At 35.4% G+C, this 21,985-nt stretch overlaps 3 protein-coding genes across 3 annotated transcripts; 2 read left to right on the top strand and 1 right to left on the bottom strand.

Annotated features, from left to right (window-relative positions):
* Nucleotides 1–753: 753 nt before the first annotated feature.
* On the top strand, nt 754–6,327 carry LOC145604957 (uncharacterized). The gene is made up of 10 exons (XM_081660951.1): nt 754–1,174; nt 2,185–2,259; nt 2,354–2,407; nt 2,530–2,608; nt 2,737–2,864; nt 2,981–3,064; nt 3,451–3,534; nt 4,333–4,484; nt 4,952–5,102; nt 5,611–6,327. The coding sequence occupies exons 1-10, from the start codon at nt 806–808 to the stop codon at nt 5,947–5,949; spliced, it is 1,515 nt and encodes a 504-aa protein (XP_081517077.1). The 5' UTR covers nt 754–805; the 3' UTR covers nt 5,950–6,327.
* Nucleotides 6,328–6,921: 594 nt separating this feature from the next.
* LOC145603789 (uncharacterized) lies at nt 6,922–15,921 on the top strand. Its single transcript, XM_081659773.1, has 12 exons — nt 6,922–7,415; nt 8,076–8,146; nt 8,479–8,562; nt 8,654–8,947; nt 9,527–9,666; nt 10,406–10,493; nt 10,759–10,941; nt 11,717–11,878; nt 12,681–12,874; nt 13,942–14,092; nt 15,072–15,237; nt 15,369–15,921. Exons 1-12 carry the CDS (start codon nt 7,004–7,006, stop codon nt 15,449–15,451), a joined length of 2,028 nt encoding a protein of 675 aa, XP_081515899.1. The 5' UTR covers nt 6,922–7,003; the 3' UTR covers nt 15,452–15,921.
* A 303-nt stretch (nt 15,922–16,224) lies between these two features.
* Nucleotides 16,225–17,778, bottom strand: LOC145603790 ((S)-8-oxocitronellyl enol synthase CYC2-like). Its single transcript, XM_081659774.1, has 2 exons — nt 17,582–17,778; nt 16,225–17,447 (listed from the first exon to the last, which is right to left on the bottom strand). The coding sequence occupies exons 1-2, from the start codon at nt 17,618–17,620 to the stop codon at nt 16,302–16,304; spliced, it is 1,185 nt and encodes a 394-aa protein (XP_081515900.1). The 5' UTR covers nt 17,621–17,778; the 3' UTR covers nt 16,225–16,301.
* Between the last annotated feature and the right edge of the window lie 4,207 nt (nt 17,779–21,985).

The following is a 21,985-nucleotide window of genomic DNA, read 5'->3' as shown; positions in this document are numbered from 1 at the left end:
TTCTGAGAGTTGGGGCCGGTGTGAAGGAGGGTTGGTGGCGGTGGTTGGGGGCTCTAAAAGCAGCCGGCGGTGGTGATATGGTGGTTGTCCTAGGTGGGCTGTTTTATTTCAATTTTTTCAGTTTTTTTTATTTTTTTTAATTTAAAATTTTCAACCAATCATGTGGCGCCACGTGTTTCTGGAACCTGATGTAATAGGTTGGGTGACTGGTTGGGACCATTTAAAGCAAATAACCCTAAAAGTTCGGATTATTTAAAAAAATCTAAAGTTGGGATTATTCTGGGCGAACCGACGAAAGTTGGGATTATTTTTAACAATTTTTCCTTTTTTTTTCAATCCTCATTTTTAATGCATTTACAATTCCTCTTGCAATGAGGAACTCTTGGTAAATTGGTATACTCGGTCAGTTTTATAAGGGTTACTTTATTCTTTTACAAAAAATCACATGATATGGGTAACCACACACAAGACGGGCTACTAACCAATACAATACTTTAATCCCTACACCATTAAACACTCACATTAAGGCTAATTTTAGAAATGTTTTGTGAATCATCTCTATTTTTTGTTTTTTTAGCGGTTAGAGAGCCAGAAGAGTAGGGGTGAGAATCGATCCCATAATCTCCTGAACCGGTAGAGAAACACTCTAACTACTTTAGCCATCCCACACCCTCGATAATTTGAAGGACGGTGTGATTGGATAGTCCACACCGACACCGAGACCTTTTTAACGTCGGTGAAAGCCGTATAACCGTAACAGCGGGAAGTAACTGAAGCAAACGAGTCTACCCGCCGGAAAAACATAATGCTACTGAGACACAGCACCAGAGCCATGACCACTTTCTCTCTCCTCCCTTCCCTCTCTTTCTCTCTCCTCTTTTCCCCAAAACCTTCCTTCTTCATCCCTAAACCCTCCTTAAACCCTAAATTATCCAATTTCACTCTCAATTCTCGATCATTTTCTCTCTCCTCTGCAACAATTTCCCCAATTTCTTCCACCAATTCTCAAACCCTAGATTTCAATGTCGAACCTTACTTGTCGTGTTCGATGCCTGGTAATCGTCTCAAAGTTGCTGTTCTTATTAGTGGTGGTGTTGATAGTAGCGTCGCTTTGAGACTTCTCCATGCTGCTGGTCATTCTTGCACTGCTTTCTATCTCAAAATTTGGTTTCAGGTTTAATTTTGTTATTTTCTCTCTTCATTTTACCTGCATTTTGTTGAATTTATGGCTGAATTTTGGTGTTTGAATTGCTTAATCTTTAATTTGGTTTCAGGTTTATTTTGTTATTTTCTCTCTTCATTTCACCTGCATTTTGTTGAATTTTTGGCTGAATTTTGGTGTTTGAATTGCTTAATCATTATATTGCCTCTTTTTGTGTTGATGTGAATTGGTTTGTATTGCATTTTGGAATCGATTGTTCATATGTTTTTTATTTGTTGGATTGATTGATTGTTCTATGCTCCTAATTTGTTTATAGTGAATTTTGTGAATTGATTTATGGGAATTGAGCTGAGTCAATTCAATTGGCAATAATTGCCTGTTTATTAAAATGGAATATGGTTTCTATGCAACTATGCCTGTATAATATGGACATATGGTATAAGCTATAGTATGTCAACACTCAACAAAGATAAGAAAACAGAACTAAACTACTGAAGCCGCTATTCTTGGAGATTTTATGGGAGAGTGAAAGCGTTGAAATGATCAGTGAATTATATTAATATGAAGATGAGGATATAGAGGTCGAATTTTACTGCTTTGTTATGTGCTGATTTAAATTGGTATTTGGTAAAGTGATTTATGTTGAGATATTGTTGATAAAGATAATCTTGTAAGAGCCTATTCTTTTATGCTCTGTGTTTAGGATGTTAATAACCTGTGGACTTTTAGAAGCAATTTTTTACAAACGTGTGATTCTAATCAAACAAGAGGGATGTGGCATGATTTTGATGTGTTCGGCAGTAAATGTCCTAAATGACAAGCTCAATTTCCCTTTATACCATTGCTTATGTTATTTGTGACTAGCAATTCTGAAGGTAAATCAAGACTCGACTTCTGAAAATTCTTGTTGAGGATTCTTAAAAGTTGAAACATGCACACGTTTATTTTATTGCCTGATGATAAGTCACATAATTTATCCTTTTTTAGACTTGTGTTATTAACTTAAATTTCGATTTTTGTAGGAGGACTTTGAAAATTATTGGTCTGAATGCCCATGGGAAGATGATTTGGGATATGCTAAGGCTGTTTGCAATCAGGTAACTCTCTAAGTACTTAAGTAGTAGTTGCTGCAGTTAGCATTGGTTTCCGACTGAGCTGGAAAGACTTTTTTTTTTTTTTTTTTTTTTTCAGGTTGATGTTCCATTGGAAGTCGTGCATCTAACTGATGAATATTGGGAAAAAGTGGTATTGTTTTCTGTGTTGCATAGGCATGTTTTTTAGTTGCCATGTGTTTTATGCACACATCTTAGCCTTCTTTTTCTTTGCATGTGTTCTTAAGGCTTGAGACTCATGGGACTCTCTATTAGGTCTCTTACATTATTGAAGAGTATCGAAATGGGCGTACTCCTAATCCTGATGTGCTCTGTAATACAAGAATAAAATTTGGTTAGTAGCTTGAACTCTTTACCGTGCAAAGGAATGATTCTCCTTTTCATCAGTTCTGGAAATTGGATGATGGATATACTTGTTCAAAGCTGTATTATACTTACTGTTCATCTGCTTTCTTCTTTTAGGTGCATTTATGGATGCAATAAGCAGTATGGATTTTGATTATGTTGCCTCAGGACATTATGCAAATGTGATTCATCCATCGGCTGATGCACTGAATAGTCCTTCTGTTCTGGAGCTGTCAAGGGATATGGTAATTATGTCATCTGTGTTTATTCCGTTTTCTTCTTGATCTTATATTGTTAGTGCCAAGTGGAAGCTTCCGACAATTCACACTCAAATGTTCTTTTTGAATATCTGATATCTCAGGTCAAGGATCAAACTTATTTCTTGTCACACCTAGATCAACGTCAGCTTAAACGCCTTATATTCCCTCTGGGATGTATATCAAAGGTGAGAGTGATTGTTTGTTTGTGCTTACCAAAATGATTACTGGAGTTAGTACCTATCAATTTGGTGGTTGGTTTAACAAATAATTTAAGTTGATGAGTCTTTAGTATGGGGTAAATACAATTACAAGTGCATTATGCTATATACATCTAACCTTGTTGTACAATGTTGTAAGTGGCTGGTGAAGTGGACTAGTTAGTTGTTGAAGTTCCTTTGAGAAATTTTTGTTATGTAGCCATATACTTTAATACTTAGGAAGTACATTTATTCTGGAGTCTGCTGAATATTTACTGTTCACTACTTTGTTTTAGTATCCTGATCCTTTTCTTGTCTGGCATTTTGCATACTAGATTTGTTTTTCATTAATACGTGTGTTGACTTACTTTCAGGATGAGGTCCGTAAACTTGCCAGCGAATTTTCTCTCCCCAACAAAGACAGAAAGGATTCACAAGGGATATGCTTCCTTGGAAAAGTATGCTTAACAAATTAATATTATTGGTGAAGTTTTGGTTGCTGTACATTTGTATTTGAAGTCGTCTTCCATTCCATTCTTCAATGCAAACATGGAATTTAGATGTCTGATTTTTCTTGGCTTGAGTTTGTATACTTTCTTCTAGTTCTAATTCAACTTGAAATCTACTGTGTGCTGTCTTTTTCATCTTGACGAGTCACAAAATTTATTGAAATTTGATGTACTATTATCCTGTAATGTTTGTACAACATGCTTCCTTTAAGTTATATGGCTGTATCAAAAATATTTTTGGTCCTTGTCTATTGTGATTTTCATGGATCAATAATGTACTATTAACAGACAGTTTGGCTGGTGGCAGTAAATGGTGGTAATGAAAAAAGAGTTTGCACATATTTTAGTATGAGAAATCAATGTTCATTTCCGTGATTGTATTGGGTGGTAATGGATGATTATGGTGGAAAGCACAAGTTTGGGGATGAAATTGCATTGCCACGGATATTAGGATGTCATTGTGCATGTTAAATTAAATTTAAATTCCCATTACTACTCTTTGTGACTAGCTATCAAACAAGCCTACATATACAATATACAATTTTCCTTTATATACTGCTACGTACTGCTTTTGGTCCTCGTTTGTTTTGTTTATACTTTGTGCTTTGCCTGTATAGATGGAAGAGGAAACTCCATTGCTTTGCTATGTTGTATGTATTTTTCTATCATGTAATAGTGTGTCGGTTCTTGTTCTCTCTTGAGATTGTATCCTTACTGCTGCCTTATACAGGCTTCCTTCTTTTTCAGATAAAATTCAGTGACTTTGTTGCACGGCATATTGGTGAGATGGAAGGTGTCATGTTGGAAGCTGAAACAGGAGATTTTCTTGGGAATCACCGTGGATTTTGGTTTTACACAATTGGTCAACGCCAAGGCCTACGCCTTCCTGGGGGACCATGGTAATTTCTTGCCAATAATTCAATTGGACAGATTCATTATTCTTTTGTCGGGTTTACCATGGTAATTTCTTGCCAATAATTCAATTGTACAGATTCATTATTCTTTTGTCAGGTTTAGTAATCAGTGTGCAGATGAATTTTTTTCTATTTAATAGAAAAAAAAAAGATGTATCCCTGACTGTGTATTTGTCCAGTGCATACCTTTTATGGAAGATATTTTTTGGTTATATTTTGTGCAGATGAAAGTCTGGTTATTTGCCATTTTTGTATTGCCGTGCAAGTTTTTGGAAACAATTTAATAGCTGCATAATAGATTGATTTTTTTGACAGATATTCTTAGATTTTGACTACAAATGTTGGTCCTCTTGTCCCTCCCTCTAATTTTCCTTTATCCATGCTATCAATTGTTCTTGACATTTATCTTTAAAATTTACCTCTTTGACAACCTGTTTTTTGTGGGTGTATAGGTATGTTGTACAGAAGGACATAAAAAACAATGTAGTGTTCGTGTCAAGAAACTATTATTCAGTTGACAAAAGAAGGCGCATATTTCGTGTTGGATCTTTAAAATGGCTTGGTGGCTTTCCCCCAGACAATATGAGTGAGCTACAGTGCAAGGTAATGGCCTTGAAGCATATATTTTTTTTAATCAAACTATCATGTATGGAGTAGCATTTCAGGTTCCATGTTTGATTTATCATTGTTTATTAAGGGTGGCAATAGGCCCTTGAAAATGCCCTTTTTATAATTGATAGGGTATGGCTACATTCTTCTGTATTCCAACTTCTTCGGACATTAGACATTATCATAGGCAGAAGCCTATGCTCTGTATGGTTACTTTGAGAACCAGCAAGAACTGCATTTCTTAAGTGCTGAACAGGTTTTTAATAAAATCAGTGAAATTCCAAACTCTGGTGTTGCTGCTTTGAAATCATGAAAAACATTTGTCTTAGGCTTCATGATTATTTTATGAAGACCATTGTTATCTCCATTTTTGGTGTTTGGAGGGGGGGAAGGGTGGAGTAAGTGTGTGTAGTGAGTGCGGTGAATGGGTGGAGTCAATGAGGAATGAAGCTATTGTTAATTGTCTCACAGGTCATCTTACCCACTATATCTCTCTTTTTAGGTTCGACATGGTCCTAGCTTTTATTCCTGTAGTTTGACAATGGTATCTGGTGAAAACTGCAATGGAGATGTAGCTGTTGTCCATCTGTCAGAAGATGATCAAGGCTTGGCTGCTGGTCAGTTTGCTGCCTTCTACCAAGGGAAGACATGCATTGGCTCTGGTGTAATACTTGAGTCCTGGGATGAGGAAGGTTTCCCAGTTTGTGAGAAGGCTCTTGAAATCGCCAGAATGGAAGACAAGTCAAAGCTCGGAAAACCTGTAAAAATCAAGGTTAAACCAGAGGAACCTAAAGTGGATACAACGAGAAGGTGTAAGTATCAGTTCAGCAAGTGTGACTAGTAGATGAGTTGAAGCTGAACAGGGGGCGACTGACAGCCTATCGTCTAGTTGGATGCAAGAGCTGAAACACAAAATTTTGCAGTTTTAGTTATCTTGTCTGTTACTCCACAGGATGACGAGGTTTCAAATTTTGTATATGAAGTACTTCGTATAACTATTTATTATTATTATTATTTTTTTCCCCAGTTTAAGGGCAGTGTATTGAAGTTGTGCTTCACAAGTACAACTTGCATCTGGTACATGATCTTGTCTCAATGGGATTTTTTTTGGGCTGTCTGGTTGTTTATTACAATATCATCTTTTGCCAAGACAGCTGGAAAATTGGCTTCAAAATTACTAATTTGGATGTATTTGTATCATACTCGTATCTTTTTATCAGGTTTCCAACGTATATATAAATATACTGTAAAAATAGAATTGTATGATTAGCATCTGTTAATGAGCTTGTCAATCTTTGTTAGGTAAATTTTGATTGGCTTATAATCTCCTATTTAACGATAAATTGAATTGAATCCAATCACTCCAAGGTCACAGGTATAATCAATTGACTCGACAACCTAATAAGGTAAAATACTATTAATTCATCATCTCAACAACTATAAATTCATAGCAGTATTTGATTATTCCTTTCCATCACTATCCATCCTATCTTGCTAAAGAGAATACGGACTAAGAGATTTAGAGACCTTAAAAGATCAACTTATATGTTTTCTATTTCCACCAACTGGGGTTGGCGTGAGTGGTTAACTCTTGCTCCTTAACCAAGGTCTCGGGTTCAAGCATGCGTGAGATTAGTCCACTCGCCAAAGGCAGTGGGTGTGGGAACTCCTCGTAGTAGTACCAAAAAAAAAAAAAAAAAATCGTTTTCCATTTCCGAAAAAAAAAAAGAAAAACAATACGAATAATTTAAAAATTAAAATAATAAATATTAATTACCGCTTTAAGCGTACAAGGACAACAATGTAGAATAACTTCGGCTATCTATTCTATCATACGCCTTCTCATCTATTGAAATACAGAAGATAAACCCCCCAAAAACCACCAAGCTTCTACAATGGCGATTACCGGAAAAATGGCTGCATTTTCTCTCTCTAAAACTATCTCTCCTCTCCAGCAAACTTCTCGAAGTTTCTCTATTTCTCTCACTCTCTCTCCTCCTCAAATTTCTCCTTTTCGCTCCAATTCTTTCCATAAACCTTCTCTAAACCTCCATTTTCGACCTTCTGTTCTTCGCTCGCCGTCCAACAATGGCGGAATCGAAGCTTCTGGTGAAAATGAAGAACTAGAAAAAGAAGAAGACCATGATTATGATGATGAAGTTGAGGAGGAGGAAATTTTGGATTACGAAGGTTATCAAAGTGAAGGAAGTGATGAGGATTTCATCATCGATGAAGAGGAGCTTGAAGCTGAAGCTAAGGCTGTTGTTCGTGAATTTTCGACGTCTTTGTCTCTTGAATTAAAAATTGGTTCGTTATTTTGAAGCTCAATCAGTTGGTAGCTAATGTATAATTAGGCTTATTTTTTAGTGTTGATAATTAATTATTGAATTTCAATCTGAATTTGCTTTGAAATTGTTATTATTATGCTTGCTTAGGCTGAGGATTTGATGCCGATTTTTCTATCTAAAATTGCTTTGAAATTCTTATAATAATGTATACTTAGGCTGAGAATTTTATTTTTTTAATTTAAGTTATTGATTTTCAATCTGAATTTGCTTTGAAAATTCTAATTATAATGTATTCTTAGGCTGAGAATTTGTTGTTTCTATTAAATTATTAATTTTCAATCTGAATTTGCTCTGAAATTCTTATTAATATGTATACTTAGGCTGAGAATTTGATATTGTTATATGTGAGTTTTTAATTTTAATCTGAATTAAGTTTGAAATTCTTACTGTGTTGATTTTGTGCTTGTAAACGTTGGATTTAATTGTTATATATGCTAATAAAATGTGGAGTTGAATGCTTCATTTATACGAATAGAGATTAATGGATATAATTGTTGAATATGCCGAGACAAATGTGCAATCGATTGTAGCTAGAGGAAATTTCATTCTACTCACCTTCCTTTCATTGAGGAAAATTTGTGAATATATGGACTCAACTTTCTCTGTATGTTGATCACAGAGGAAGACGGGACGAATCGTGGTAAAGAAGCAGGAAGAAAACAGCAACGACAGAAAACTGTACCGAAGAATGTTAGTAAAATTACAACTTATTGTTTGTTTTCTACAACATTTTTGCATATGCCTGTTATTTCCTTGGTTAAATATGTTGTTTCACTTACTCTGATCAACTATACTTAGGTAGGGAGTGGTTGTTGTTGATGCTCTCTGTAAAGTGTTGACATATAGACCAAGAATATATGTATCTCCCGCCATTATGTCTCTTAAAATGATTTCAATTGACGTGCATTTACTATCAACACTTAGCTATGTATAATTAGGATTCATAGGACTTATTTTGGAGTAAAGTTCTTTACTGATATAGAAAGCTTGATGCATTTGTTTGTTTAAATATATGATTGCAGATACCTGACCATCTTCTTCCAAAGGTTGCAATTTTCGGAAGGCCAAATGTTGGTAAATCAGCATTGTTTAACCGTCTAGTGGGGGTATATCTAGCAACCTTTAGCTTGAGTTCCGTCCACTTTTTTTTTTAAGAAAAATTTTGTTCCCTGTTTGATTCCAATCTTGTTTCCATAGGGTAACAAAGCAATTGTGGTGGATGAGCCTGGGGTTACTAGGGACCGTTTATATGGAAGGTCTTTTTGGGGAGACCAAGAATTCATGGTCATAGATACTGGAGGAGTTGTGACGTTATCCAAATCACAGGAAGATGTTGTAGAGGACTTGAATGTATCCACAACTATTGGTATGGAGGGAATCCCATTGGCTGCTAGGGAGGCCGCTGTGGCTAGAATGCCTTCTCAAATTGAAAGACAAGCAGCTATAGCTGTTGAAGAGTCATCAGTCATCATTTTTGTCGTTGATGGTCAGGTATGCTTCTCCTCTATCCAAGTAATTCTAGATTCCTTCTTTCCAGTACTTTTTAAATCATTACCGAAGCATTTTGCTTACATTGTTTACTGGGCTTATGCCTTAGCCTAATTCTGGCTGGATCGTCCAACAAGACTTTTCACTCTCTCTTGCTTGGGAAGAATAGAATTTGGACGCTTCTCTTTCCCTCTTTTGAGCTTATGTCTTCCTTTTTCTCAAAGTTACTCTCTCTTAGCTCAAGTGAGTGACCTAGCTTGTTTTTAGTGGCGACTTATGCTAGGGTGATTTAATTTGCAAACCAAGAGTTCTGATACCTTTGCTCACAGCTCACTCAAACATCTAGATGATCCATAAGGCCAAACCCCCCACCCACCCACCCTCACTTTCTCTCTCTCTCTTCTGGTCTTTCTATTGTAAATTTTCTATTAGGACCCTGATGATAGAAAGATCAAGATTAATTGGTGCACAGACCTTTCATTCATTTTTCCTCGAGTTTTTATTTTAGCTGCACCACATTAAGATAAAGTTGATCATACAGTTTCCCTGTCAAGTAAATCTCATTAAGACAATTCTGAACAGGCTGGCCTAACTGCAGGTGATGTGGAAATAGCTGATTGGTTGCGTAAAAACTATTCAAAGAAAAATACTATACTTGCTGTTAACAAATGTGAGTCTCCCAGTAAAGGGCTAGCACAGGTATCGGAATTTTGGTCTTTGGGGTGAGTTTTACTTTACCTTTGATTATTTTCATGTTAATGCTTCACTATGGTCCATTAAATGCTTATGGTGACTCTTTGCCTGGTGTAGCTTCAAATAGCATCCTTCTGTGTATCTATGTTGTATATGTTGTATATCTTTTCCTTGAAATGTTACTGTTTCTGCTCTGCTGTTTGAATTATTTCCAGAAGGTTTTGTTCCCCAATTCTTTATTCCTCCTTTTTGGCCTTCTATATGTATATGGTATTTGGCTGTTTAGTTTCGGCTCTAGTGAGTTTTTTTTTTTTTTTTATGACTCAGCAGTGGACCATATTGACTAACAAAGAGTGAAAGAATCTCAAACTCATCTTTGTGGTCCTAGTATTTGCGTGCAAATGCAAGACAAAGACAATATTTGGTCTAATATCTAGGAAAGTTACAAGTGTTGAAGACTCTAATTTCTATTGAGGAAAATGTGAGAATGTGGGTAAGAAGTAAGAATATGCGGGTAAGGTTGTATCTATATTACAATTGTATCAAAAACTAGATACATGCCTGTTCAATGAATGTGGATATGGGTAGATATATGCTTGTCTGCATATAGCTTATATGTATTTGTTTCAGTCCTTTAGCCCTTTTATGTGGGTGAGATAAACATGTACAGCTGTACAAGCTATACTTAGGAATTAGAATGTCAAATGTTCACTTGTCTTCCGTTTTGCCTTTCTCTGAAGTGTTTTCATGTGCTGTTTGGTGATGTAGGTTATCTCCTATTCCTGTTTCTGCAATCTCTGGAAGTGGAACTGGGGAGCTCCTTGATCTCGTTTGTTCAGGGTTGACAAAAATTCAGGTAGCTGATAAATGTTCATTTAAAATTATAAAAAAAGTCCCTTTAATCTAATATAATGTACTCAGTAGGAAGAAGCTAAGAAAACCGAAGACTTCTTTATGAAGAAAAAAAGACTTAACTGCTTGTTTTCCACTTGGTGGTGTAACTGATGCCTGAAGCATGAACTGCTCTTTGTGTTTCCATTGTCTCCTTAATATTAATATCAATGCTAGTATATTGACTCATGAAGTGCACGTTTGACGTGTTGTCTATCTTGCAAGAATAGGATCCTGTTGATCTTGAAGAAGAAGAAAATTACATCCCTGCTATTGCAATTGTAGGCAGACCAAATGTTGGAAAAAGCAGCATATTAAACGCATTAGTTGGGGAGGACAGGACTGTTGTGAGTCCTGTTAGTGGTACTACTCGTGATGCTATCGATACTGAATTTGCAGCACCAGATGGACAGGTTGGACTCTGTGTATGAATATTATTTATTTCGCTCAATCTTTGCATTTCGGTGGTGGATAACTTTTAGATTTTGTGTGAAATGCTTGTGTGGTGTACTTTTTCTATTCCTGTTCAGCCTTTATTTTCATTTTCATTTAATTTATATATCATTTATTTTTGGTTGTATGAACAATGAACATGGCCATGAATGATTGGGCAACTATCTCTGTCTTTTGTTGAAACCTGTTCTCTCTCTCCAGATTTCAGAGTCTAACTTCAAAATGAAAACACTGTTGGTGGCAAGAACCACCTTTTTTAACCTCCCTCCTTCTCTCCAAGTCATAATATTCTCCTTGCCCCGTTTTATTGCCCAATGGCCCTTCAAAATGCTGTTGAAATGTTGAGGTCCATGACATTCTCCCAGTGTTGCATACTTGCATATTGGTGAGACCCCTGGAAGTCAGGCACCTTCTGGTCTTCTCCATTTTTACAATTTTTTTTTTTTTTTGAGGCTGGAAACAATCAGATTTGTAGGAAAATATTATCTTCTGTGGCCCCCTCCTTCACTGAATCACTGCCCCTCTCACTCTCTTTCTGCTTTACAGCCTCACAGCCGCCACCATCCTAATTCCCAAACTCCTGCTGCTTCATCGCATATCTGGTTACCGCTGAGCCCCATTTCTCTCCCTACCTCCTGCGGGTTACCAGTACTTCCCTCTATAGTGTGGCCCATTTTACCTGCTTGCTAGTGGACTCTGATAGTGGGGTTTTGTAACTTCTGACATGTTTTGCAGAAGTTCCGGCTTATTGACACTGCTGGAATCCGAAGAAAATCGGCTGTAGCATCATCGGGGAGCATCACTGAGGGCTTATCTGTTAATCGAGCTTTTCGTGCTATTCGTCGCTCTGATGTTGTTGCTCTTGTCATTGAGGCAATGGCCTGTATAACAGAACAGGTAACTTGTCTTTCAGTATCCTCATGGAATGTAAGGGTAAATATTTACATTTTTTAAAAACTACTTGTAGTTTTATTGCTTCTTTTGCATTAACAATCAGGGTGTTCCCCAAATGATGGATTTTATCTTCTTGCTGGGTTTTGGACCTTTGGTTGACAGTCAATGCTAGGCTTTCAATTTTCTGTTTTGTTAGGGGTCTGGGTTTGTATATATCAAAATTATCATGCCTTCAGATTCACTGTCGTTTACCTTGTGCTCAGAGATGGTGCCATGACACTGGCTGTCCATCTTTTCTTGCGTTTCAGCATTTGTGGATGCTGTGTATGTAGAGTAATAGAGTGTGGACTTAATTCTGCACATAAAATTTCAGTTGTTTCCCCTTTTCTTCAGGTGGGTTGTTTTGTGGCAGGGGAGGGAGTAATTTTGCAATATATTGGCATACTTTAATACGGTGTATATTAACATATTACCTTTGATTATCTTGTTTCCTTTGAGGCCTGAGAGGCTCTGGTTGGTTAGGTTCCTAGTAAATAGGAACGTTTTTCACATTTTGGTTGCTCAGCTTTTGCATAGTGCTTTGTTTTTACTTCCTTGTAGAATCATTCTGATATTTATTCCTCTTTCCAAACATAATCATGCAATGTATTTCTGTCTATTAGCTGGTGTTATCAATTAATTGTTTGCGGTTTTTCTGTGCGTTCATGTTGGCTGAAGGAAGAAGTGCATATGCTCCTTGACGGTCTATCTTATGGCTTCTTGTTTTGTAATCTGAGGGCTTGATACCTTTTATATTATTTTCCAGGACTACAAGATTGCAGAACGAATTGAAATGGAAGGAAAGGGCTGTTTGATTGTCGTGAATAAATGGGATACAATACCAAATAAAAACCAGCAGACAGCAGTGTTGTATGAGCAAGATGTTAGACAGAAGATTCGCAGTCTTCATTGGGCACCCATTGTGTATGCTGCTGCAATATCTGGTCAAAGTGTTGATAAGTATGAACTATCCCAATAGTTACTTTTCAATAAACATCATTGCAAATCAATATATCTCAAATCAAATTCCTATTATTTGGCTTTTTACATACATGTGAGGTGGATGAGATTTATGACTTAATGATTACTAATACTATTCCGCTTCTTTTTTATGTCTAAAAGACTTTCCTTGCCGACTCATAGGGTTAGGGTCCCTGATGAAATATTTATCTATTATCCGTAGCATTAGATTACTGGCTGAAGTCTGTGTGATAATATTTTGGTTGGAGCGAATTGGCAATTGAAGTCCTTGCCTAACTATGTACACGCCCTGTCCTCTAGATATTATCGTTTGTAATTTCTTGTTTGTTTGTTTTTTTTTTTTCCCCCTGAAGTTATTGCTCTTATCCTCTTTGCTGAGGGATTCTGAGCTTATGACATGTGGTATGAAAGCTGGTTTTTACTTGAAAAACTTACAGAGCTCCATGGTCAATATGACACCACAATAGGACGATGATTTGAGCTGTTGTGAATCAAAGTATGGTCTACATTCTTACTCTATTCCTTTTAATGGTCATCTAGTCCTAGTAAGTCCTAGGTAACACTATTTTGTGAAGTATTTCCAGTGAAAAAGTAGACGTATAGATTCCACAGTAAATTTCTGATATTCTAGGGTTTAGGCAGGGGATTGAGCAGAACCAAGATAGGGGAAACACATGGTGTGTATCTTGTGAATTTGTGATGAATGACTTTAGAAGAATTTAATCCAACAGAGACATATTTGAAATTGTAGGGGTAAGTATTTGTATATCTAATTCTCCACATTGCCATAGATGAGATCTTCATGATAGGCTCTATGCTATGGTTTGTTGTGGTGCAGGATTTGGTGATATTTTGTGGGATCTGTAAAAGCTTTCCACAATAAGGACTCTATTAAGTTTGCTTAAAGCTTCAATTTTATTGTTCCACGGGGTCTTGCATTTAGTATACATGAGTGCTACATCTAATTTGGACCCATCAGGAGATACATGCTACATCCAGTAGTTATTGTCCTTGCCGACAATTTGATTTTTTTATCATGTTTGTAGGATCATTGTTGCTGCCAGCATAGTTGAGAAAGAAAGGTCAAGAAGGCTAAGTACGGCCACATTAAATCAAGTTGTCCGAGAGGCGGTGGCTTTCAAAGCTCCACCAAGAACTCGAGCAGGGAAGAGAGGACGTGTATATTATTGCACACAGGTATTCTTTTGATGGTTGATTTTTTTTAAGATCACTGAAAAATCTTGCTTTCTATCTTTTGGAGCATGATTATTGGGTCCCTAGTGTCTTGCAGTCTCTTGAACAAGCATTTATTTCAGCAGATCTTGTCTCTTTGCCTATTGGTGGAAATATTTTTGTTCTGGCATTCCATCTTAATATCTACACTATATGAGAATCATGTGAGCTAATAGAATTCTTGGCTTGCATATATTGCTACAGACATTCAGCGAGCAATGTAGCCATTACGTGACAATTCATTGCTGAAATAATTTAGCAAGCAATTTATCCATTATGTGACAAATCATTTCTGAGATAATTCAGCGAGCAATGTATCCATTTTGTGACAATTATTGCATTAATCATTGCTGAGGGTGTCAGACTGTAGGTAGCTGAAATATCCTCGTTAAAATTAAAATTTTCATCCAGCTCCTGGTTAGTCAAGTAAAAGAACACATTCAAAGTGTGGCATCATTATAAAGTATATTGATTGTAGCTGGTCACTATAAAGTATATTGATTGTAGCTGGTCACTATAAAGTATATTGATTGTAGTTGGTCCTATGTAGTGCAATCAAATCATATTGGCATGTAATAGTAATTGATGTAGAAACTCTAGAAATTGGTATTAGGTGCAAAACTATTTTCTCTTAGTTAAGAGATAATAGTCTCATCATCCCATCCCCTCGACAGTAAAGGATTGACTATAATTTCAACAGTAAATCCTTATAATAGCTGTGCTATTTCCAAATTCGCTCTTGCTAAATCTAGAGGTTGATATATTGGGAAATTTTACTCTCAATTTCTCCACTACATCAAGGAAAGGGACTATGTTATGCGGTTATCTTCTTATACTATACTATTGTTCTAGTGATTATCTAGTATCAGATCTTTGTTAGGCCTATTTGTATTTGATGCATTGTTATTTGGAAGTTTCTCAAGGATCACATTTTGTCATATAGGCTGCTATCCGGCCTCCCACGTTTGTTTTCTTCGTCAATGATGCAAAGCTCTTCCCTGAGACTTATCGTCGCTATATGGAGAAGCAATTGCGTTCAGATGCTGGATTTGCTGGTACACCAATTCGACTTCTATGGCGCAGCAGAAGGAAAACTGTCAAAGATGCAGGTCATCATGCTGTTTCATTTATATATTTCGCTCATACTGAAAGTTGAACAATGGAAAAAAAATAAAAATTTAATCAATGCATAATCTTGCAGACTGCTCTGCTGACTATTAATACTTACAAAATTTTACAGGAAGTAGCCGAAGCACATCAACAAAGACTCGAGTAAAACCTCCAAACAATAAAAATCAAAGCAAAGAAGTTGCAACTGTATAATATTGTTCATTTGACAAGCTTTGGACATCCTTGGACAACTATCAGCATCAGTGAGCTGTATTGAAGAATTTTAGATTGGTGGTCCAGCTGAAGATCTAAAGAAAAAAACGACTGTTGAGTTGGTTCGAATCCTTACTTTCCTAATGGCACTATTGTTATGCCATTTAATGCCTCATGCATACATGATTAAGAAGCCTTTGATCGTACAGAAATTCTGCTGAGATCGTTAATGTTATCATGAAAGAGCGTATCGTGATCAAACAGTTCTGGTGAGGTACTGAGGTTGGTGCTGTGGGGAAGCTTATTGATGATGGTGTAGCTGTTATAATCATTTTCTCTGGATTTGTCTATAGCTTATGTTGTATAGTAGAAATCTGTCAACAATTTATTGTTTTTACAACTTAGAACTACCTTAAAGAGTTAATGTAGCATTTAAATGAGCCATATGGAGCCGATATAGTTGAGTTTAACTCCGATATTGAATACTCTCTTTGAGTTTAACTCCGATATTGATTACTCTCTTTTGACGTTAACAGGTTCAGACCTTTTGATGGAGATATCTGAAACTGAAAGTGAACCTCAAGGCTTGGGATAAATTTGGTAAGAATTAAGATGCATTATTACCTTTCAATTTTTATTTTAACAAGTTATCCAAAATGAAGAAGATACTGGCGCTTCGGGGTAAGAAACAAAAAGGCTTAAATTAAATTCAGTTTTAGGAGTCACATTACTCCTATCTTATTCTGATTACAGAAAATAATCATCACCAAAAGAAAGCGGAAAAAAAGCCAATTACAATAACTTATAAAAAAAAAAAAAGAAAAAAACATTTACATATTTTTCATTTTTTTCAAGGGATAATCTTGAAAGCCTTCATCTTATCAATCCAAGAAATGAAAGAATTCTTGGTGTTCCTAAACCCCAAAAATCCATGCTCCTTGCTCTTGTTCATGCTATCCAAATACCATTCTCCAGCAAGAGTTGCATCCACAAACCACCAAGTCCCTACCTCATTCAACTTTGTAGGCACCAAACTATTCTCCCTCACTATCTCCTCCCACACCCCTTCCTTCCCTTTCATCCTCTCCTCGAGACTAAATCCGCCTTCGTTCTCATCGAACTCCACGATCTCGACCTCAAACTGCTCCCCCAACACCCTCCATAGCTGCTTCCACTTAAACACATCTCCATTGCTACAATTAAACGCCTCGTTCTTGGCATACGGATCCACTGCAGCCCATATCTGATGCTCTGCAATCAAATCCGCATCAGACGCCTGGGAGTAGCTCTCCCAGGCAGTTTTTGTACCCGGGAACTGCAGTGGAGTCCCCTCATGCTTGCAAATAGCAGCATAAACACACAAACTACCAACAACATTCATCAAACTATACGGGGAAAACCCGAAAATCCCCCCAGGTCGATGGACAGACCATGTTAAATCCTCCTTCTTATCAACCTCAGCATACAATATATCCTCAAGATCATAATAAAAATTAGGCGCATTCAACCTAGGCATATCCTCTGTAAATGGAGGATCATGATGCTCAATCTTTCCCCAAGACTCAAAAGGTCCCAAGTAATGTTTCACCCCTGTCTGCAAACATATATGTTTCAGATTCGGCGCGTTCGGAATCACTGCATTAATAACATTCCGAAACATCCTGCTGTTAACCCTGCAGTTTTCAGCTTCAGACTCACAGTTTGCCCAACATACATAAAAAATGTTAGTAACATCAGTAAGCGGGGAAAGTTTCGATACAGCGTCGGTTTCATCTGAGACATCACACTGGATATACTCAATTGGATGATCCGAATTCCAGTTGGGCCGTGGACGTCGGGCCACGCCGTAAACTTTCCACGGCCCGCCCGGGGTGTCAGAAAGAGGGAGGATTTCTGCTAAACTGTTGCCAACGATCCCTGTAACTCCAACTACCAGAGCTACGCTCTGATAGTTTCTTGATGTTATTGCTACATAATCTGAATCATCGAGTTTTTTCTGCAATAATTTACAATTAAAAATCAGGATAAAACTAAATAAATTACAAAATAATGGATTAAATGATGAATAAAAATTGGATGAATTATTGAAATAGGAAATTGAAGAGGAGAGAGAAAGAGAGAATAGGTTACCTTAGCTGCACCAATGGCGCCTGCCCACCACCAGCTCATGGTTTAGATAATCTGTTAGAGAGAGAAAGAGAGAAATGAAATGGGATTTGTGATGAAGATGATGATGATTGAGGTGAAGAGAGAGAGAGAGAGTTAGGGGGGTTAGGTGGTATCGTGAGATCGTGAATAGGTGTGTAGATGAGAGTTTCGAGATTCAGATGAGGATTTTTTGTCCAAAAATTTACCATTAAAAAATTATTTTCGATATAAAAAATGTCATCGTTATAATTCGATAACCTACTATTTTCGGAAAATAATAAAATAATAAAAAAAAACCTACACATATTATTTTTGTAATAATTCAATAACCTATTATTTCTTTTTGTTGTTTTTTTGTATTATACTTTCTACTTGTACAGAGTATGTATAAACTCAACGTTTTGACTTTTGATACTTTTCTTATGAATGGTATATTTTGGTTTCAATAAAAAAAATGATACTATACCCTTAGCGCATAGCTATTATATACTATCTCCGTTTCTTTTTAGTTGACACGTATTCCTTTTTAGGAAGTTTCTTTTTAGTTGACACGTTTCCTTTTTGGGTAAATTTTTTACCTTATATTTACAAGCTACCCCACTTGCTTTTTCATTCTCTATCACTCTCTCTCCTCTCCTTAATATATGTGCCTAAATCAAACGCGTCAACTAAATAGAAACAGAGGAAGTATTTAGCAAATATATAGGATAAAAAATGTACCATTACATATATAATAGGTGACAGATGGTAAGTATTTTAGGGAAAAATATTCAACCTATAGAATGGTAAAAAGTATCACTACATGTATAATAGTACACAAAAAGTACTACTCGGACAACTTATACTCTAATAGTATATACATGCATAATGGTACATTATAATGTAATGTCAAAAGCAACGATTAATAAGCTAAAAATAAATTCATATTAAATAAAACTTAGAAAATACTAAATCATAAGTAATTGTTTAAAAAATGACTAGGATAAAAGTTTTATGTTAAGTAGGTCTAGATTTTTTTATTGAATTGCCATTCTTTTTATTATTAACCCGGGTGTGTATAAATATTTCAAAATATCATGTTATTTAATACAAATAACCAATGTTAAACACTTAGAGAGTATGGGGAAAACCGGAAAAGTAAGGAAAATCCCACCTCTCACTTTCCCATGGTGTGTAAAGTGTAATAGCTATATCGGTTATATGTCTTTCTCCCCATTAAATTAAGAACTTGAAGGTTATCTTTAACTGGGCTTGAGGGGTGATGAGACTAGTATAGTAGGGCTAGGATTTGTTGGGCTTATTCTTTCAAACTTCGTTATCTAGCTTGGTCCACTACATTTACAAATACTGTCCAAAATTATCTGAATGACATTATTTAAAAAAGGAAAAAAAAAAAAAAAAAATCAAGTACAGCTCTAATTAGAGTTGTGATCAAGTCAACCATAACTTCATAATCATCAACCATTAAAAATTAAATTTGGTGGTATGATATTCGGCAGCCTTGTCTTGATCCATATTTTTCTTGGAGCAGTAAATCAACGCCTCTTTGTCGTATGTCTTGTCAATTTATATGATAAGATAATTACTTAATTAAGTTATTAGTATTTAATATCTACATAAAGAAGATTGTCTGTAAGTTGGGGTACACAACTGTGGTGTCCTGGTTGATTATATGCTTGTGATTAGTCCTTAATTTAATGTGTACTAACAAGTTGCAACTTGTGGTTTCAAAAAAAAAAAAAAAAAACAAGTTGCAACTTGTAAACTCAAGCCATACCATGCTACCATTAACTAATATAATCAAGGCTGTGCTACCAAATCAAATGTACCAATTGTTAAACTAACAAGAGAATGAGGCGAAGCCTAAATTGTACATCATGAGTTGCGACTTTGGTTTTTTTTTTTTTTTTTTTTTTTTTTGAAAGAGCGACTTTGGTATTTACTAGAATTTATTGAATATACAACCGCTTTTTTTTTTTTAACAAGAAAGTGAGGCGAAGTATAAATTGTACGATCAAGAATTTATCAAACTTAGGGCTTGTTCTGATTTACAGAATTGAACTGAACTGTTTATGAGAGAAGGAAATTAAGAGCTGAACTGAAATTAAACTGATAGAACAGACCCTTATTACGGAGTAGAATTCAAGATACAACTTTTTTTTTTATTTACAATAAAGGAAAGTTGGAAGTATGACAAATAGGAAAGGAATTTTTTTTTAATGAATTACTTAAAAGCTTATTAAGATACCATAAATGTCATGTGGACGTTGTATGAATCGATATACTTTAAAGTAACCAATAAAAAAAAACTTGCATTTGGTTTTCAAAGAAAATAGGAAAATTTCTCTTTTTTGTTTTTTTTTTTTGGGTGGGTAGATATGATCGAATTATGTGGAATCATTTTTTTTTAATGCAAATTATGTGGAGTTATTGTGACTGCGTAGTTGGAAAAAAGTTATGGGTCAAAATGTCCAATTAAAAGCATGAACAAGTCTACAAGTAGCAACCAATGAATCTGATGTTGTCGAATCAGAACAAGATAATCAACACTAAACGCAATAATAGCTTTACTGAATTAGTTGGATCAATATAAGTACATTAATTTAATTATTGGCTCATCTAGATATTATTATATTTTCCGGGGAAAAAAAAAAAAAAATTCATATAAAACGTGTGTCAATTGTTATGTCATGAATTCATGATCATGCTTTTTAGCCCTTAAATGGAGGAAAGCCAATGGCAAAATCTGAAATGAAATTATTATTATTATTTTATATACTTCGTATCATACGAAGTCCATGAACCATGAATCAATCAAATGATTGTCTTTAATTTGCTTAAATTGGTTAGGAAACAATTCCAGACGTACGTCTTTCTTTTACGTTGGCGGTCCATTTTACTTGCAGTGTTTAAACACATCCATTCATCCAACTGGTATTTAAGTAGTGTTTAGTACCCGTAACACGTTTATAGTCGTGTTACTGTGTTAGTAAAGGTACGATAGCCAACAGCTGCGTTTACCAAATAGATGGTGCAGCATAATTATGTTGCAAATATTCAACAAAGCTCAAGAAAAGGAAAGAAAAATGACCAATAATGGGCATTACCAGAAATGCCGACAATTTTTGTGATTTGTGATTTGGTTGTGCATCGTGGTTGTTTACAAATAAACTTTTTGATAGATGAACGTAAAAATTATCGATTGTTGATTTGTTTGATTGTTTTTAATTATGACGATGGCATTATGTGATTTATGTCAATTAGCCTTAAGTAGATTTAGCTTTCATCTTGTTAATACATAGTGTTATTGGACTAACTTAACCAAAAGTTTAAGCTGATGATTGAAGCTTATGAATATGTTTTATACTCTATCACGTAGTATATAATAAGATAAAATGTAACAATCCTTATGCTTCATTTCGTCATGGACCTAGTTACTTTGGTAGTTACTTGTACATTTCTTGCTCATCATAAAGTCGTAATGTGATATAGTACATTTATGTAATAAATTCACGCATATGCACAGGCAAAATATTAAATGCCCACTTAATTTCTTAATTATATACGTAGTATATATTTTTTGAGAGGGCTAGGGCACGTGTTCATTTTGGTTGGAAAATAAATGAGCACAAGAATGCTCTTCTTGTATCCGGATATAATAAGTTTAATACTATGTATGATACAACTCCATACAAGTATTACATTAATTTATTACCAAGTAAGCTTTGACCTAATGGCAAGAATTGAGCCTTCCGGATCGGAGTTCAATCCCCACAAATGGCACTATGATGAGGGTAGCGATTTTTCTTATCCTTCTTCTCTAATCTTATAGTGTCTAGCCTACAAATTCGGGCCAACTTAACCTATATATGAGAGCTTTTGGTACCAATAATAGAAAAATTTACCACACCTACCAAAGAAAAAAAAAAAAAAAAAGATTATTACATTAATTTTCACTAGAATTTTTGAGAGTAATTTGATGATTTATTTAAATTATCTTACAAGTACTTAAAAACTATCCTATAGATTATAAAAAAATTAACTAAAATTATAATAAAATCACAAAAAGAAACAAAATAAACTCGCAATACAATTTATCATACTTTTATCTTGTTAACGAGTATACCTAAAGGTGTTATAATAATGTTTATTTTCCCTCATTTGATTAGTTTCACTTATTTAAAAAGAGAAAAAAACACTAATGAGTACACGTGCCTATATTGTACAGTACTCGGGAACAACTAAGTATTTGTACCACCCAAGCTATCATATGAAAGTCTAAGCTGAAGTATGAAAAAGACATTACTGCCACAGAGTGGTGGTTATTAGTTTAGAAAATTGTAAGAAATTGAGAGAAACTAATAAATGGTGGGGGGACTACAAAGT

The sequence above is a fragment of the Chenopodium album genome, chromosome 22 (genome assembly GCF_948465745.1).
Source record: "Chenopodium album chromosome 22, dcCheAlbu1.1, whole genome shotgun sequence".
Taxonomy (NCBI): Eukaryota; Viridiplantae; Streptophyta; class Magnoliopsida; order Caryophyllales; family Amaranthaceae; genus Chenopodium; species Chenopodium album.
This window is presented reverse-complemented; position numbering and strand designations above follow the sequence as displayed.